The sequence below is a fragment of the Beta vulgaris genome, chromosome 3 (assembly GCF_026745355.1).
Source record: "Beta vulgaris subsp. vulgaris cultivar EL10 chromosome 3, EL10.2, whole genome shotgun sequence".
NCBI classification, from domain to species: Eukaryota; Viridiplantae; Streptophyta; class Magnoliopsida; order Caryophyllales; family Amaranthaceae; genus Beta; species Beta vulgaris.
Window position 1 is genome coordinate 45573388 of NC_079204.1, and position 20693 is coordinate 45594080.

Genomic DNA, 20693 nt, shown 5'->3' on the forward strand with positions numbered 1-20693 from the left:
TATAACCCGCTTGCAAACCTTTACCTATTACTAACCTAAAACCCCGTTTAAAAAAATCTAAATCAGTTATCCTGATAAACAATGCATTAACCCGAGCAAATACTAAAACCAATTTTATCCAATTCACAACACTACGTCCAATTACGTGAAATAAGAATTCTTATCCTATTGTAGTTCGGTGAAGTTACGTGAGTTAAACTTATAAAAGTATTCGGATTCATGAAACTCTATATATACCGGATGCCCAACGAACAGACGAAACATAATTTTATTCCTCCATTCATATACAGAGATCAGAGAAAAAATCATAAATTTAATCGTAGGGTGAAGAGAAGAAAAGAAGTGAAAACATGACTGAATTACAGAACGAAGTAGTAGATTGTGAAAGTCAGCAAGAAGTATCGGATTATGCAAAGAGTATCAATGATTGGCTTCCCGTGACATCGAGCCGGAAAGCAAAGTGGTGGTATTCTGCTATTCATAACATCACTTGTATGGTTGGGGCTGGTATTCTTGGTCTTCCATATGCCATGTCTCAACTTGGATGGTAAAAACACTTCTCTATTTTCGCCCATATTCCTTGTTGTCGTTGTTTAAAAGCATGATTATTCTTAATGATTTTATGTACTCTTAATGGGTTATTGTAGTTTTTTTATACATGGTTTTCATGGTTAAAAGTTTGGTTTTTATGGGATAGTTGTCGTTTTCAGAAGCTTGACTCATATTGGTACTTTTTTTTTCCAATTGGTAACGTTGTTACTTGTTATCACTGTCAAAAGTTGATTGTTGTTCTTAAAAAATTTGATTCATATTTGGGTTGTTGTCGAGAAGCTTGATTCATATTATTTCAACCTGTGTAGATTTACTTTTTGGGGTTATCATAGAAGTTAAAAGTTAGTTGTTTGTCGTGAAAAGTTTGAATCATGTTGGATAGTTATTGTCATTCTTAAAATCTTGAAAGAGAAATTTTATTAATGACGGCATTTACAATTAAAGAAAAACAAGACATAATCAGATAAGATTAAATCAAATTCGTCTTACAATAAACTATACTGAACCAGATCGAGCAATACATCGCATCCCTTTGTTTTTGCTGTATCACACAGCTATTGATGGGGAAGTCTATCATTCTGACATAGTTTGGGGAAGAAAATTCTTGATTAAACCAGGTTAACCGCATCTGAATTTCGAATATTTCCATGTTGATGGTCTTGAACTTCAACCAATAGGAACAATTTCTCATACCAATTTTTAAACTTTCACGTGGGAATAGAATAAAACCAAACTCCAAACTCCCATAAAAGGAGAGAAAGAACCCAAAAATTGGGTAGAAAACTCTGAAAAAGAGAGAGAATAGAATATTATTAATAACAAAAACAATGAAAACTAGAAGAAAAAAGAAAAATTGAGGGCTTACCACCATCGAAAGGATGATGGCAGCCCCAAACTAGAAGAAAAAAATTAGGGTTTTTTTAGAAGAGAGGGGAAAGGAGGAGGCTAGGGTTTTTATTTTGATTTGTGTTCTTAATGTGAACTTGTTACAAGGACTTCATTACTTGAACAATCTCGAAACTCTCTTATGTTTACATATAATTGAATTTTATCAACACTAAAACTTCTTTAATTAAAGGGTAAGATAACCATCGTTAACCCTAGAATTTTATCTTTATTTTAAACATAGTATATATCCTACTATTATTTATTAATGACAATCATATGATATGTTTGTTTCAGGGGTCCTGGTGTGACAGTATTAGTATTATCATGGGCAATAACATTTTATACACTATGGCAAATGGTGGAAATGCACGAGATTGTTCCAGGAAAAAGGTTCGATAGATATCATGAGTTGGGTCAATATGCTTTCGGTGAAAAATTGGGGCTATGGATTATAGTGCCACAACAATTAATGGTGCAGGCAGGTTGTGACATCGTTTATATGGTGACCGGAGGAAGATCATTGATGAAATTCTATAACATTGTTTCGCCGAATGGAACACCCATTAAGCTTTCCTACTTCATCAATGATATTCGCTTCTGTACAGTTCTTTCTATCCAACCTACCCAACTTTAACTCTATTACTACAGTCTCTTGTGCTGCTGCTGTTATGTCCCTAAGGTAACTTCTGCCTTCCAATTCTTTAGACTCTGATTATTTCATTTGTAGCTCTCAAACAAACTATCATTTAAACTTAGCTTGCTCTATATCATCTTTGTTAAAGAACTAGCAACCAAAACAGTTTTGACGAATTAAATTAGTTTTTATGAGAAAATTTCAGTTTTGATTAGTATTACCTCCGTTTCACAATACATGCATGGTTTGTTTTTTCACGCACTCCAACGTTATTCTTTCGACATTAATATCTTTAATCGTGTATAAGTAAAAGTTATGAAAAGTTGATATTTGCAATTCTTGCATTGAGTTGAATTTCACAAGATCCCACTTGACACTGTTTTTCTTACATATATTTTGAGAGAAAGATTGTCAAATTTGGTTGATGAATAATGCTCAAATGAGAACTGGTGCATGTATCGTGAGACAGGGGTAGTATAAATTTGAGATAAAACAAAACAAAAATTTTAAAACTAGAGAATAAGCCAAATGAGTTTGTCCTGTAAGAGACCGCCTAATTTTAAATTATAATTAGATAATGGTAAGTCCAATATTAAAAAGACAATTAGCCCAATAGTGAGTAGGTTAAGTTTTTTCGGTGACTAGTTTAATTGACTAGGTCTACTTTTATATTAAAATTAGATTGTCTCTGTGTGTTCAATAATGAACAATGAGTACATAGGAACTCTTATCCGGAAACAATCTCCAGAACGTATATTATTTTTAATACTTATCTAATACTTATTGGAAATAAATCATAAGATAATATTTGCGTAAGATAATATTATATCCTAACTACTACTATATCCAACAGATATTTATCATATCTTTTAGTATCTTACTTTATCTCTAACATATATGACTTCTATGAATGAGGTGAAGAGAATTTAGGCATATTAAGAGGAAGTTGAGATTAATTTCTAATTTTTTAAAAGTTGGTTTTGATACTTGCATTGCTATTTAATTTGTATTAACATAATAACATTGGATATATGTGTTGACATGGGTGAAATTTATATGATTCAGCTATTCAGCAATTGCTTGGATAGCTTCAGCGATCAAGGGAGTAGAACCAGATGTTTCATATGGAAATAGATTCTCAACAACACCAGGGCAAACGTTCGGGTTTTTGAGCGGCTTAGGAACTATGGCATTTGCTTTTTCAGGCCACAATGTTGTGTTAGAAATCCAAGCCACAATCCCATCTACTCCTGAAAAACCATCCAAAAAACCAATGTGGAAAGGAGCTTTTGTTGCATACATAGTTGTGGCAATATGTTATTTTTCAGTAGCTTTTGTGGGCTACCTTGTGTTTGGTAACACGGTTGATGATAACATTCTAATCTCACTAGAGAAGCCGGATTGGCTGATTGCTGCTGCCAATCTATTTGTTGTTATTCATGTTATCGGAAGTTATCAGGTATTTAACTCATACTTCTTCCGTTCTTTCTCAAATTGCTAAAATGAGATTTTTACACTATTCACTCACCATCCTTTTGATAGAATTTGTGGCGCACACGGAAATTTTGATGGACCCGAATAGTATCATAAAATTGCATTTTCATTGATAATTAATTGTACAAGTATGTTTGTGAGAGTTCATGTCTCTCATTTGCCTTGGTAGAACCCTTTGTTTCTACCTTTCCTAATATCTTGTGTGGAGCTCACTTTGTTTGTTTGGCTCTCTTTCATTTGAGCTCTTCTTTTATCTCATACAACTATTACATATTTATACTAGTTACATACTTAACTTTACAATGTTTTATAATAATCTCATGCTAATACTTCTACCTACAAATATCTCTAGATATTTCTACAATTTGATATCTCCAGACTTTCCACATCATTCTTCTAACTTAGAATTTTAACAAAATATATCTAGATACATCACTTAATTTTTCCACTTAATACAAAATTTTTTCTAGAATACATTAGATATTTTCTTAGAATTTATATGACTCACCTAGAATTTTCTAGATTAATCTTCAACACCTTTAACTATCTATTGTTATTTGTAAGTAGAAATATAATCATGTGGGATCTTGTTATATTCGTCTCGATATATACTTTCTGAATATCAAATTTATATAATTTTTACTAAAATATAATTAAAAATATTAATAGTTAAAGTTGTGTATTGGAAAGCGTAAAAACTCAACTATTACAATCCAAAAAAATATTAAATTGTGTCATTTTCTTATAGCTAGTGTACTAATTTCTCACATAACTTATCTTTTAGGTCTTCGCAATGCCGGTTTTTGACATGCTTGAATCTTTCCTAGTGTTGAAACGGAAATTCAAACCTAGTAGGACTCTTCGCATTGTAACCCGTTCTTCCTATGTTGGTAAGATGTCTTACCTTTTGAAATCTAAGAATTTAATTTGCGCAATACATGATTTGACTATAATTTTTGACAAAGTTAGTACTTCATATAAGTTACTGGTGTAAATAATGGATTTTAATTTGTATGCAGCGCTTACCATGTTTATCGGGATAGCATTCCCGTTCTTTGGCTCACTTCTCAGCGTGTTGGGGGGAGTTGCTTTCGCACCCACATCCTATTACGTAAGTTTCTATCATTCATTACATGTTACTATTTTAGGCTTATATGATGAACCAATCAAATAATAACATTATTTGTCTTTTCACTTATTGCAGATACCTTGTATAATATGGCTCATTATATGCAAACCCAAGAAATACAGTTTGTCTTGGTTCTGTAATTGGGTCAGTTTCCCAACTTTAAAATTCTAATGTTGGTTACTTTTATCCCTCAATTCTCTATTTTTCTTCTGGCTAACTAAGTAATGTTTGTTTATTTGTTGTAATTGCAGTTTTGCATTATATTTGGGGTAGCGCTAACAATTTTGGCACCAATCGGAGCTATAAGGGAGCTTATAATTGAGGCCAAGAGCTACAAATTTTTCTCATAGTCACTTATTATATTAGATTTGTAGTGTTAGATTTTTTGATTCAGCAATTTACATACTATACTTTTGATTCATAGTCACTTTACTTTTTTTGATTCAGCTATGAACCCTGCCACTTCTAATGGGCGGATAATAATCTTGTGCTTGTTAATATAAAATGCATTTAATTAAAACTTTTGATCGACTCAGTTGCAATTAGTTTACTAGTTTGTTCAAAAAATGAACATAGACAACACCTTGAAATGAAGTAGATCTAAGCAGTAAGAAGGTATTGAAAAAAAACGATTTGTATCATAAGCAACCTACGATTAGAGGTTAAGTCTGGTTAAGAAAATAGTGTCATAGTATAACATGCAATTTTAAAAGGTTAAACCCCATTACATTCCCAAAGAGTTATATAATTGTCTGCTTAGCTTGGGCAATGAACTCCTTAGACCTCAATTTTTTTTTTAACGAGAAATTCGTTAATTGAAGACAAATGTCATCTACAATAAGTATTAAAGAAAAATAAGATATAATCAGATAAGAACATATCAAATTCTTTTTCGAGTAAATTGTAATCAGGCCCGTCCCTGAGCCTGGGCAGGAGGGACGCCCGCCCAGGGTCCAGGGAAAAAAGGCCCATATTACTGATTTCCAATCTGTTATTAAGGATAAAATAAATTTACACGCATCAAATTTAGAAATCATAGTGTTGCCTCCTTGGTTTACTGAATGTCATAATGATTAGTTACTCCATTGCTCTCCCTCCCAAGTTCGACTCCCATCTTTGACCTTTTTTGATATTTTCAGCTTTCTTTCTTCTTTTTTTTGGGTTTTTTTTTTTTGTTTTTAATGACTTTGAATAGCTTCAAATCCTATTTTAATTTTTTGGTTTTTTTTTTTTTGTTTTCAATGATTTTTAAATAGCTATCTAATATTAGTAGGTGAGTTTTCTTTCCTTCTCCCATAAAATAACTATGTTCCTTTTGCTATTTCATACTCCCTCGACTTTGTATAGTTGTTCATTTTTTTACATTTACATTGTTGATTTTACCCCACTTCAACTATATGTATATTAGTTTCAAAATATATTATGTTACATAAATTGTACGAATCGATAAAGTAAAATAGTTAAATATATTAGATGTTAATAAAATAGTGCATTTGTAAAAGCGAATGTAAAAGTGGAACTAGATTTATAATTCAAACTATATTTATATTAAAGAAGTAATCCAAAGACCAAAGCATTTACACAATTTCGTAATCCCACCCAGACTCCAACTGACAACATGATGACGAGGATGACGTGATAAATTTAAGAAGCATGATATGACTTAATTTAGGAAGACATGACATAAAAACATAACCATCAATCCAGTGGGTATCTTATAGAAAATGTAAGGTAAAATGAATCCAGATTTCATGAGCTATTAGAAAAAAGTCATATTTAGCATAACTTTAATCATTAATTTCTTTAAATCAATAAATATGGAGAATAGTAGTTGAGATTGGGGAGGGCCCATATTTTTTAGTTTGCCCAGGGCCTCCAAAATGTCGGGAACGGGCCTGATTGTAATAAACCAGATTTAACAATACAGCGCAACCCCCTTGTATTTGCTGAATCACGTAGCTATTGATGGGTAAGTCTATCATTTTGATATAGTTTGGGGAAGAAAATTCTTGATATAACCATGTTGATTGCATCCGACTTTTCAATACCCTCGATGTTGATGGTCTTGAACTTCAACCAATAGGAACAATTTCTCATACCATTTTTTAAACTTCCACATGGGAATAGAATAAAACCAAACTCTGTAAACTCCAAACTCCCATGAAAGGAGAAAAAGAACTCAAAAATTAGGTTGAAAATTCTCGAGAGAGAGTGTGTTGTAAGATAATTAATAACAAAAATAATAAAAACTAGAAAAAAAATTGAGCGCTTACAACCATGAAAATGATGATGGTAGCCCCAAATTAGAAATAAAGGATTAGGGTTTTGTGGAGGAAAAGTATAGAGAGGGGAGAGGAGGAGCCTCAGACCTCAATTGCTCGAAGGTTTAAACCTTGAATTGCATCTTTACAACGAATTAATCCCTTACCTTTTTTTCGTGATACGTGTTATTACTAATATCAATCCGTCTTGTATGGACCCGGTTCACATTAAAAATAGTGTGGACCAGGCCTAGACACGTGCCCCACTACTAACTAGTCACTCCCGCTTTTCAAAATCCGCGCGATTTTCTCTCTCTTCAATAATATTCTTTCGCCCTAAAATTTGAACAAAAACAGATGTTCAGAACAAACATACACTATATCATTTTAAAATACACTATATCATTTCAAAATACACTATCATGTCTAACACTATAACGATCGATTATGATAATTTTGTGTAACATACAAATAAACTACACTATAACATTTCAAAATACACTATATTATGTCAAAACACACTATATCATGCAACACTATCATCTCAAAAAACACAGCAAAACACTATCATGCCAAAATACACTATATCATTTCAAAATACACTATATCATGTCAATATACACGATAACATGCAACACTATCATGTCAAAAAACTCAGCAAAACACTATGATTTTAAAATACACTATATCATGTCAATATACACTATAACGTGCAACACTATCATGTCAAAAAACTCAGCAAAACACTATGATTTTAAAATACACTATATCATTTTAAAATACACTATATCATTTTAAAATACACTATATCATTTTAAAATACACTATATCATTTCAAAATACACTATATCATGTCAATATACACTATAACATGCAACACTATCATGTCAAAAAACTCAGCAAAACATTATGATTTTAAAATACACTATATCATTTTAAAATACACTATATCATTTTAAAATACACTATAACATGTAACACTGAACGCGGCAAAAACAAAAAGTTGTAATCATTAAAACTCGCATAGATGGATAAGGTGTACACTAAGTTAGTGTGCACTGGGTTCATATTAGTTTTTTTTTATATTTTGTTATTTAAAAGGAGAATTCGAAAGGGAGGAAAACCAAAGTACAAATGAGATCTAAATTGTTTGTTAAGCTTTTACTCTTAGATATAATAGCTAGATGCACAAAGCAGGTGTAATTTGAAAAAAAAAAAAGCAAGAAAAACAAAGCAAAACATATAGCAGTTGATATGATTCCATATCCATTTTTAGATTTTATGGACTTATTTGATTGGTCAGTATAATTTAAATATACCTAACTTTGAATTATTTTTCTCGAGCCGCACGAGGATAAAATCCCCTATACATTTTCAGGGGTATTGTTGATCGAATCTATCCCAATGAGCCATCTATCGAATCGAAGCCTTGTCTTGTGTTACTCTTCAGTATGTGACTAATTGCAGGTCATATTTCTTTTTTTTTTTACGTGCGGGGGGGGGGGGGGGAGAGGTTGTTAAGTAAGGTAAGAAAATAACAATCAATACAACCTTATGATAGACATAAAATAATAAAGGAGTGTTGGAAGAGTAGGATACATGTAAAGTAATGTATTGTATGGTTCTGAAACTTAAGAAAGTATAGAAGACTTTGAAAATGATCAATAAACATGGTTTTATTGAAATCCAAGCTGCAGACGCAAAGGCTTATGAGAAGCTGATTGAATGTAAAAATCATCTCAAACAAGATCCTGGTGATGTAGAGAAAGAGATCATGGTTGCTGATGAGTACACGAGAATTCATGAGTGTTATTTGTCTTTTCTGTGACAAAAAGCAAAACTCTCATGGTCATGGATTAAAGATGGTAATGAGAATTCAAGCTTGTTTTATAGAGCTATTAGACAGAGAAGACTGCAAAACAATGTGTATGGGATTAAAGACATGAATGGTGAATGGGTGGAGGGTAATAAGGTGGAAGATGCTTTTATTACTTATTATACTTATTTGTTGGGTTCTGCTAAGGTGAGAAGCAGTAGTGTGTGTGAGGAGATTTTGTCCAATGGACATGTGCTTACTGTCGACCATCAGGAGCTGTTACTAAGGCCTGTTAGTGAAGATGAAATTTTCCAAGCTTTGTTCTCTATCCCAGGAGATAAGTCCCCAGGTTCTGATGGATTTGGGACCCGTTTCTTTAGAGACACTTGGCCTATTGTAGGCCCTGACATCATCGTTGCCATCAAAGACTTCTTCAATTCTGGTAAGCTCTAGAAAGAATTAAACACTACCATTTTAGCTTTGATCCCTAAGGTTAAATTCCCTAGTAGTGTCAGTGAGTTTAGACCTATTGCCTGCTGCAATACTGTCTATAAATGTATACCAAAGTCATGTGTTCCAGATTAAAGATGATTGTTCCTGTCATCATTTCTAAGAACGATGATGCATTTATTCAGGGGAGGTTTGTTGTCCATAACATCATGATTTGTCAGGTTTTGATCATAAATTGTGTTACGTAAAGCACAAGTCCTGGTTGTATTGTAAAAATGGACATGAAAAAGGCCTATGACTCAATTGACTGGTATTTTCTTGCTGAAATATTAAGGGATCTTAAATTTCCTAGGAAGTTCATTGAACTCATTCTTGAGTGTGTCTGCTCTCCTAGGTTTATTTTGATGATTAATTGCCAATGTTGTGGTTTTTTTAAGGCAAGAGAGGGCTTAGATAAGGGGACCATATCCCCCCCTTTGTTATTTGTCATGTGTATGGAGTATCTAACTAGACCTCTATAGGTTGTGAGGAATAAAACTCAGTTTAAGTTCCATCCAAGATACTCTGGTGTTAGACTGAATCATCTTTGTTTTACTAGTGACATAATTCTTTGTAGTAAAGGGGATTTTGTTTCTGTTTACTCTATGTTACAGGGCTTTAAACACTTCTATGAGGTGTCAGGCCTTTAAGTTAATGAAAACAAAAATGAAATGTACACCTCTAGTATGAGACAAGAGGAGATTCAAAGGTTGGTGAATGTTACTGGCTTCAAAGTATGTTCATTCCCCTTTAAGTATCTTGGTGTGCCAATTAGCTTCAAGACAATATCAAGGAAGGATTGTATGACCCTAGTTGAGAATAATACTGCTAGAATAAGAAGTTGGCGTAGTAAAAAGCTTGCTTACCAGGGTAGATTGGTGCAGGTGAACCCAGTTCTCTTAATTATTCAAGTCTATTGGTCTCAGGTTTTTATCATGCCTAGGAATGTGCTCAAAGGAGTGGAAAGTATTTGTAGAGCCTTCCTTTGGACAGGGAATATTACAGTGGGAAGCCAGGTTATGTAGCTTAGGAAAAGATTTGTTTGCCTAAGTATGATAAGGCAGATTAGTCACTGGAATATAGTTGTTATATAGGGAGGTATGTTTGTGTTGTTGCTTCTAAGAAGAATAACATATGGATCGAATGGGTTAGTGAGATTTATGTTAGAAACAATAATGGATGGAATTACCAACAACCTCCAGTGGGGAGTAGTTGGTACTGGAAGAAAGTATGCGAGGTTAAAAATATGTTAAGAATGGTTTTTTCAGAGAATAATTTGAGACAAATGGATCACTATTTAGTTAGCAGGGTTTACTCAAAGCTGGTGGGTGACTTGATAGAGTTCACTGCAATAAGCAAGTTTGCAATAGGCCCACAATTCCTAAGCACATGTTTTTAGTTGGCTTGCAATGAAAGATAGATCCAAACACTAGTGAAAAATACCTTATATGTCACTTAGTATCTGGTGCGATTTTTGTAAAACCGCATCCGAAAATCAACAAAAAAATGGAAGAGGGATTTGGCAAACAAAATTTGATGCGGTCCTCAAAAAACCGCATCAGATTAATAAACTGCTGTGCTTTTTTTTATTAATCTGATGCGGTTTTTGAACCGCATCAGATTTTTAAGTTAATAAGACCCCCAAAAAAATCCGCGTGGCCCATTTCCCATACAAATCGCAGCCAACTCGTGGCCCATTTCACTCAACCCTAATAAGCCCTCTATCTCTCATTTCACGGCGCCCGTTCACTCAAACCTAATAATCCCTCTCTCTGATCCTCCTCTGTCCTCCCTCCTCCCTCCTCCCTCTCTGTCGCTCTCAAACACCAACGCCACCGCCACCTCCACCGTCTCCTTCTCTTGTTCTCTCAGCTCGTTGCTCAAACACCACCACCACACGTCCTCCTCTATCTCTCGTTTTCGAACACCAACTCCACCGCCAACGCCAACGCGAAGTGACATCCTTGACGAAACGCCGACCACCACCCACACATGCAATAAGTGGTTTTTTCGTTTTTTAGTTGATTTTGTTAATTTTGTGGTGATTATTATCGTGTAATTTCATATTATTCTTGACCTAGGTTTAGTTTCATTTAATTTTCGATTTTCGTTTCTTGTTTTTTGTTTTATTCTCCGTAGTTTTGAGATTTGGTTAATTACTTTATTTTTTTTTCAGTTATGTAATTTATATCATTTATGTTTTGTAATTTCAGTATGTTATTTTTTTAGTTTAAATTTGTTTGCATAAATTTTTTGAGTTATGAATTGCGGTAGGAATTGAATTGTTTTTTTCTTTGGATTTTCGTTCCTGTAGTTCGTTGGTGATTTGTTTCCTGTTGCTGCGACTTTTTTTATTTTTCAAAAAACACAGAATCTGATGCGGTCATCCTTTAAAACTGCATCAAATTCTCACCATTCTAATGCGGTTTTAAACCGCATCAGTTTTTTTTTAGCGACTACGGGCCCATCTGATGCGGACCAAAACCGTATCCGTAAGCCCGGTTATGACCGCATCAAATGGGCTTTTTTCCACTAGTGAAACTACAACAAGATTATTCAAGATTAGAGTAAGTGATTCACCAACATGTCTCATATGTGGAAGCTATGATGAAACTCAGGATCGTTTGATGTTTCAATGTAATTATAGTCAGGCAGTTTGGAGTCAAATCAAGATATGGTTGCAGATTGACAACATGTCTCATACAATTGCTGGTGTGATGACTGATGCATTGGATTCAGGTGTGCAAAAGAAGCTAATCTAAAAAGCAAGTGTTCTCAGCCACTCTTGCTGCTGTGTGATTTACAACATCTGGATTGTTAGGAATGAAGTGTACTAGGAGCAAAAGGTTGTTATTATGAATAAAATTGTTAATAGCATATGATGAGTGTGTTATTTACTACTCCCTCCGTTTTTTATAGATCTTCTGCTTTTCATTTAAGTGCGTTTCCAAAAGATCTTCCCTCGTTTACTTTATTCCTTATAAGGAATTTTTTTTCCCTTTTTAGCTTCTCATGTCCCTATCATATGGTCCACTATTACATTATTAATTCAATTTTACTTCCTTTATCTCTCTTACTTTAACCTCTTTTTATTTGTTTATTCATCTTAACCCCTTTATCTCTCCTACTTTACCCACCCCATATTTAGTCCCTAATTTCAGCTTTGTTGGAGTTAAGGCTTGGAAAAGCCTTGGCTCATTTTCTTGTTTGTCCCACATTGCTTGTGGGAGGGAAGTTCTTCATGTTTATATACTTCCTCCCTCCTTCCATCTACTGAGTTGTGACTAGAGATGCTTTTGTGGTTGGATGATATGTTTGCTTTGGGCTTGCTATCACGCGCGCGCGCGCCGCCCGCCCGGACCGGGCCATGGGCCTTGGGCTTTGGGCTTTGGGGAATAAACTTAACTTAACTAAAGTTTTGGACCCGGGAGCTATGCGTGTGTGGCTGTTGGAATTCTGTAACGTTTTGACCGTTACATTATTCATGGCAATCCCTAATTATCCGCCCAATTAATTCTGTCTTGATTGTTGCCCGTTTTTGGCCTGATTTTTCCCTATAAAATCAGTGCCTTCTGTTCAGTCAGATATACACAAAAACAAACACTCTTCTCTTCTCTCTTCCTGGGTTTTCGTGCTATTCTCTAAACCTCAGTTTGCTAGTGGTGGCATTCTTAGCTGTTGTGTAAACCTTGGGGAGCATTCCGGCCAAGATCGATAACTACCATTGTCGGGCCGTAATTGCTTTCAAGTAAGTGATCTCCTATCACGGCACAGCCTTAAAAGTTATCTATTTCTGCCTTTGCGAAACTCTTGTTCTAACAAGCTTTATAGTTTATCTTTGTCATATATTTTATGATTTTACTACTTTTAATATAAGTTAGATTGTTTTGTGTTAATTACATATTTTTAATATAAAATTTACTTAATTAGCATGTTATGTGTCACAGGTACCTAACCGAGTGGACAACTAATCAACTTGATATCTATAAGTCCCAACTAGTCAACGTGGAAGTAAAGAAAAGAAGGAATTAAAAAGGGAATAAAAAAAAAAGAAAAAGAAAGAGGAATTGGATACCAAGAACCGCAGCATACATCACCGCAATTTAGATCCTGCACCTAGATGTAGGATGAACATCCTGCACCTCGTGCAAAACTACGTCGTTTTGATGGTTTTAAGAGAGCCAAAATTTGGCAGACTTTTGGCAGTATTTTTGAAAGTGGGCCAGCTCTTTCTCTCTCATCACTCACTCATTCTCTCTCGTTCTCTCTCATTTGTTTTTCAAGAACCATTTCAATTCTCTCTCTCATTTATTTTGTTCTTCATTTATTTCTCCCTTATTTTCATTCATTTCTATTATAAATTTTTAAATGTTGATATTTGATTTTATATTCTGTTTTGCATTTTTCAAACTTTTTTTAATGTACAAATGCATATGGTTTGATGTACAATAATATACGAGTGTACATTTAGGGATGTTCAGTGATCGAAGTAATGATCATTAGTGTACATTGTGGTTTATCCTTATTTACGTTGGTTGCGGTTCAATTCTCTCTCTCATTTATTTTGTTCTTCATTTATTTCTCCCTTATTTTCATCCATTTCTATTATAAATTTCCAAATGTTGATATTTGATTTTATATTCTGTTTTGCATTTTTAAAACTTTTTTTAATGTACAAATGCATATGGTTTGATGTACAATAATATACGAGTGTACATTTAGGGATTTTCAGTGATCAAAGTAATGACCATCAGTGTACATTGTGGTTTATCTATATTTACGTTGGTTGCAGTTCCTTTTTTTATTATTAGCTCCACCTACAGTTGCATGTACACTTTGTTGACATTCATGTACATCAACTGGGTTACAATCATGTTGTTATGTGTTGACCTTTTGTTCTAGTACCCATATTGAGTTTTTTTTTTTGTTTTGTTTTATTTGTGTCTATAGAATATGTTATGCATGCATGTTAGTGAAGCTAATGTATATTTAGTCATACACAATGATCATTAACGCAACTTTAATGTACACAGAACAAAGTCAGCTTTATAAAATAACTTGAACATCCAGTCATAACAACATTGTACATTCAGGCTTAGTAGTTGAACAATCTTGCTAGAAAATTTATACATTGAGTCATATCCAGTGAACATTCAATCAAACAATAATGTATCCTTATTTTCAGTGATCAAAGTAATGACCATCAGTGTATATTGTAATTTATCCTTATTTACGTTGGTTGCGGTACCATTTTTTATTATTAGCTCCACATACAGTTGCATGTACATGCACGTACCTTGCATGTACACTTCGTTGACATTCATGTACATTAACTGGGTTATAATCATGTTGTTATATGTTGACCTTTTGTTTTAATACCCATATTGATTTTTTTTTGTGGCACCTGGAGCACTATGAGGTATAGGACTGTAATTGTACATATTGAATTTCATTAGTGAACAAACATCAACACACCAGTGCACAAAGATTGCAAATTACTCACTTGACATCAGCTTTAGGAATTGGGTTACTTTTATTCTATTATGTTTCTTTGTACATTCTTGGCTTCGTGGTTGTTCATTAACAAAATCAAAATGTACAATGACACCCTCCCATAAAATCGTCAATAACACACAATGAACAATAATAGACATCCAAAGTACAATCCTTGTGATATAGTGAACCATCCAAAATGGGGACTCTCACTCCACAATGCGTAGATGGTGCACCAAGGTGTAGGATGAGCATCCTGCACCTTGTCCAAAACGCAAGGCAAGAAGAATAAAACGCACCATTCAACAAGCAAAAAGTAATTGATTTGACAGTCAATGTACATTCCCCTTACATCCAATGTACAAAATCGAAAATTCAAAAAGTAAATGATTTGACATTTACTGTTCACCATTTAATAACTGATTTGATGTCAACTGCCATCATTTCCCCCCATATATTGTTCACCATTTCTCTCTTTTCCACACTCAACCTCCTTCCATGTTTAATGATTTTGTTTTTTAAATTTCATCCTCTAGTTACTAATATTTTTTGAGGTTGCAAGAACACAAAGTGAAGAAATACCATTGGCCACCCTTTTGAGAACAAAGGGAAAAAATCTGAAGAAATATCTGAACATCTACTTTGAATGTCTGTTATTGTTCATTGTGTGTTATCACATTGTTCACTATATCACAAGGATTGTACTTTTGATGTCTATTATTGTTCATTGTGTGTTATTGACGATTTTATGGGGGGATGTCATTGTACATTTTGATTTTGTTAATGAACAACCACGAAGCCAAGAATGTACAAAGAAACATAATAGAATAAAAGTAACCCAATTCCTAAAGCTGGTGTCAAGTGAGTAATTTGCAATCTTTGTGCACTGGTGTGTTGATGTTTGTTCACTAATGAAATTTAATATGTACAATTACAGTCCTATACCTCATAGTACTCCAGGTGCCACAAAAAAAAATCAATATGGGTATTAAAACAAAAGGTCAACATATAACAACATGATTACAACCCAGTTAATGTACATGAATGTCAACAAAGTGTACATGCAAGGTACGTGCATGTACATGCAACTGTATGTGGAGCTAATAATAAAAAAAGGTACCGCGACCAACGTAAATGAGGATAAATTACAATATATACTGATGGTCATTACTTTGATCACTGAAAATAAGGATACATTATTGTTTGATTGAATGTTCACTGGATATGACTCAATGTACAAATTTTCTAGCAAGATTGTTCAACTACTAAGCCTGAATGTACAATGTTGTTATGACTGGATGTTCAAGTTATTTTATAAAGCTGACTTTGTTCTGTGTACATTAAAGTTGCGTTAATGATCATTGTGTATGACTAAATATACATTAGCTTCACTAACATGCATGCATAACATATTTTATAGACACAAATAAAATAAAACAAAAAAAAACTCAATATGGGTACTAGAACAAAAGGTTAAACACATAACAACATGATTGTAACCCACTTGATGTACATGAATGTCAACAAAGTGTACATGCAACTGTAGGTGGAGCTAATAATAAAAAAAGGAACTGCAACCAACGTAAATATGGATAAACCACAATGTACACTGATGGTCATTACTTTGATCACTGAAAATCCCTAAATGTACACTCGTATATTATTGTACATCAAACCATATGCATTTGTACATTAAAAAAAGTTTTAAAAATGCAAAACAGAATATAAAATCAAATATCAACATTTGGAAATTTATAATAGAAATGAATGAAAATAAGGGAGAAATAAATGAAGAACAAAATAAATGAGAGAGAGAATTGAACTGCAACCAACGTAAATAAGGATAAACCACAATGTACACTGATGATCATTACTTTGATCACTGAAAATCCCTAAATGTACACTCGTATATTATTGTACATCAAACCATATGCATTTGTACATTAAAAAAAGTTTTAAAAATGCAAAACAGAATATAAAATCAAATATCAACATTTAAAAATTTATAATAGAAATGAATGAAAATAAGGGAGAAATAAATGAAGAACAAAATAAATGAGAGAGAGAATTGAAATGGTTCTTGAAAAATAAATGAGAGAGAAAGAGAGGGAATGAGTGAGTGATGAGAGAGAAAGAGCTGGCCCACTTTCAAAAATACTGCCAAAAGTCTGCCAAATTTTGGCTCTCTTAAAACCATCAAAATGACGTAGTTTTGCACGAGGTGCAGGATGCTCATCCTACACCTCGGTGCAGGATCTAAATTGCGCTCACTCCATCTCTTCTTCTTTACACTACATGAAGAAAGAATCTATCTCCTACTCTTACTCAAATTCTATCATATTAGGTTGTTTCTTTTAGTAGGATACTGAGAAAATGAGGACATGTATAGAAATTGTTGGAATATAGGAATGAAATTTTATCATTTTGTGATGGTAAGTTTGTACCACCCCACTACAAATACATAGGCATCTTATTCGGTGAAGGAAGTTAGACGAGATTTTTGGATTTAAAAAAAGGGAGTTTGAGAGTAGAATTGTTGGGCAAAAATTGAGGGTTTTGAAGTGGAGGAAGAATAATCCATCGACGTACAACTACTGTACAGTGAGGAAGAGTGAGAGTTGGTGTCGTCGGAGGCGTCCAAACCATATTCGAGCAACGATTTTTCGAGGATTAATTATAAGTTCTTCTCTCTCCTTTAATATCTTTAACTTTATTCAGAAATTTAAATTCACAAATTATGATCTTGTACTTGGGTTGTTTAATTTTACAATTGTGTTTTTGGGTCTTTGAATTCTACAATTTACATTGTTAGTTCGAATCTTGATATGATGGTCAAGTTATACTTGTTCTTGCTAGTAAAGATTACATTTTCGTGCTTAATTGCTATCTTTTGAATATAATAAGTGTATTCTTACGCTAATTACATAATTTGTCCTAGTACAAATTACATAATGTGGTTAGTAACTAGTTTAAATTTAAAAAGATAAAATCTGATTTCAACTAAAAATCCTTTATTAATTAATATCCTTGAAAATATTTATTTCTAAAAATAATTATTAAAATAATAAATAAATACAATTAATCATCATGAATAATTAATTTGGCTTTTCAAAAAATTGAAATCAAAAATAATTAATTTATGGGCTCAAAAGACAATTAATTATTAGGAGTAATTAATTTGGCTTTAGAATTGGACTTTGAATGTTAAATTCAAATAAATAGGCTTCATGCTTTTAAATCAGCTTTAGGTCTGGCTCTTCGACTTTTGCTAGTGCCTAGTAACTTGAACTATGCCTTATGACATAGGTTAGAAATCCTTTTTTATATATACCTGCAAGTAACTTGTTCGACATAGGATATTTATATTGGTAAATAAATTAAAAATAGGCAAATATTACTATTGGAATACAATCAGTGTTGACGAGTAGAACACGTGTTCATTGGAAAATTAATTTCCAAGGTACATATAATTGCAAAATTTTGTTTATTTGATTTCTCGCAACAACAATCAAAGAGAAAAGGAAATTTGATATTGAGTGAATATGATGGAGGAGAGAAGTAGGAGAGGAAAAAGAAATTGTGATATTCCTTTATTTAGAAAGAAATATATTTTCCCCTAAAAAAAGGGGAAATAAATTTTCCATCTTAAAAAAATTATTTTCATACCCTGGAAAATTATGTTTCACTCTCTAGTCTCTACCTACCAATAAATTTGGAAAACCATTTTTTTCTAGAACACATCTTCCTTCCATCATTTCTCCAAAATTTGTCAAAATTCTCACCCACCAATTTCGGCCCCTACATTTTCTTCGTTGTCTTGGTTCTCAATGATGGAAAATGTGCCATGTATCATAATGTATGGCAAATGCTATAAATTTCTTTACCTTTTGAAATAAAATTAAAAATCAAAGTAGTGAAAGTGATTGAAAAGTGCACAAATCACACAATACACCGAACAAAGCACGTAAGTTCAGCAGTAAGATATTCGGAAGCCATCGGCCCACCACATCATAAAACGCACTATTTGCTTAGTTAACTTCCACTAGAACAAGTTACTCGCAAGTAGGAGTGACAAACAATCTCCAATGGCCAAATGCAGCAAAAGCTTAAGAATTCCCTTATTAATGTGAATCTGTTTAAACATCTTACAATCAATTCTGTTAGAACATTTTTTCAGTTCAACTTTTCTCTTAAGAGACCTTTAATATAGGAAAGAAAACTGCAGTTTCTTGTTCAATTATTATTTTAGTGTTTAAAGAAAAGTCCACCTATAAATTTGAAGTAGCTTTTCTAAATTGAAAGAAAGTGAAAAAAATGACCAACACAAATGAAATAATGGGATAAGCCTCTATTGTCATTTGTCAATCCTTTTTAAGGATTAAGCTTAACTAAATTTGTACGTGACCAGATGTTGACGATTGTCAATCCCAATGATGAAGAGCATGAATTTCAACTATATACTCGACAATGAACTCAATTGGCATAATGTTAGAAATATGTCCAAACCAGATTGTTAAGTACGTAAATTTTCAATGAGTATATATAAAGGCAAAAGCTAACGGACGCCTCGGGAGCGTTAGATAAGAAATATATTGTTCTACTTGATTAATCATATTTATATAAAATAATATAACAATGTATAATTCCAATGCAATGCATTTAAATGTTTCACTAGTGGAAAAAACCTTATACGTCACTTAGTATCAGATGCGATTTTTGTAAAACCGCATCCGAAAATCAACCAAAAAATGGGAGGGAAATTTGGCCAAAAAAAATCTAATGCGGTCCTAAAAAAACCCCATCAGATTAAAAAACCGTCGTGGTTTTTTCTAATCTGATGCAGTTTGGTAGACCGCATTAGATTTTTGTACTTTTTTAAAGTTAGCTTCCTTGCGTGGCCCATATTCCGTGCGTGGCCCAACCTCTCCTATCTCTCATAACCCGTCCCCCCTCTCTCTCATAACTCTCTCATAACCAATAACCCGTCCCTCCTCTCTCTCTCATAACTCTCTCATAACCCAACCCCCTCCCCCCCCCCCCCTCTCTCTCACACATAACCCTAACTCTTCTCCTCTTACCCCTGTCACTTCACTGGAACAACGCCCGACCTCTCCTCTCGCAAACCCTAGAACTCTTCTCATCAACTCCCTCTTATCAAAAATTCGTCGTCAACAACATCATTTTCATCATTAACAACCAAATCTCAACGCTCTCGTCTCTCCTCTCGTTTTCACCGTCGATCTCAACGCTCATCAACGAACCGTCCACAAACACCACCAACGAACCGTTTTCGATTTCATCATCCCCCGTCGCTCGTCGCTGTCAACAACCACCGCCACGAACCGTTCCTAGATCTAGGGTTGGGTTTATTTTTTTGTTTCTAATTTTCATTTTCGTTCCACTTTCATATTTTCGTTTCTAATTCGATTAATTTTAAGTTTTTAATTTTATTTCTGATTTTTTATTGTCATTCTTATTTTGAGTTTTTTTAAGATTTGGGTTTCACTTTATTTTTATTTTGTAATTTCGATGTTTTGTTCTATTTTTTTGGTTATATTGTTGTATAAGTTTTTGTAATTATTTTGGAATTTTGTTTGTATTTTTATTGTATTTTTTGTAATTATGATGTAATTTAGTTGTCATTTTCTATTAATTTTTGGTTTGGTGATGTTGTAAATTACTCTCTACTTTTTGTTTGGTGATATTCTGTCATTGGTTTGGTGATTTAGTGATTTGAGATTATAATGGTTTGATGATTTAGTATGGTGATTTTCTGTCATTTTAGCTTCCATTTCTTTTTCGTTTCGTTTCCCTCCTTTGTGGTTAGGCGCGTAACTTTTTTTTTATATCTCAAAATACATAATCTGATGCGGTTATTCATGACCGCATAAGTTTCTTACTATACTAATGTGGTTTTTAACCGCATCAGATTTTTTG

The 20693-nt window shown here is 33.3% G+C and overlaps 1 protein-coding gene across 1 annotated transcript; it reads left to right on the top strand.

Moving 5' to 3' along the window:
• The first annotated feature begins 56 nt into the window (after nucleotides 1-56).
• On the top strand, nucleotides 57-5169 carry LOC104888898 (lysine histidine transporter 1). The gene is given in 8 exon segments (XM_019248374.3): nucleotides 57-547; nucleotides 1735-2023; nucleotides 2025-2119; nucleotides 3140-3533; nucleotides 4353-4458; nucleotides 4588-4679; nucleotides 4773-4841; nucleotides 4949-5169. Coding segments are annotated over 8 exon segments (1341 nt in total). The 5' UTR covers nucleotides 57-350; the 3' UTR covers nucleotides 5048-5169.
• Nucleotides 5170-20693: the final 15524 nt, after the last annotated feature.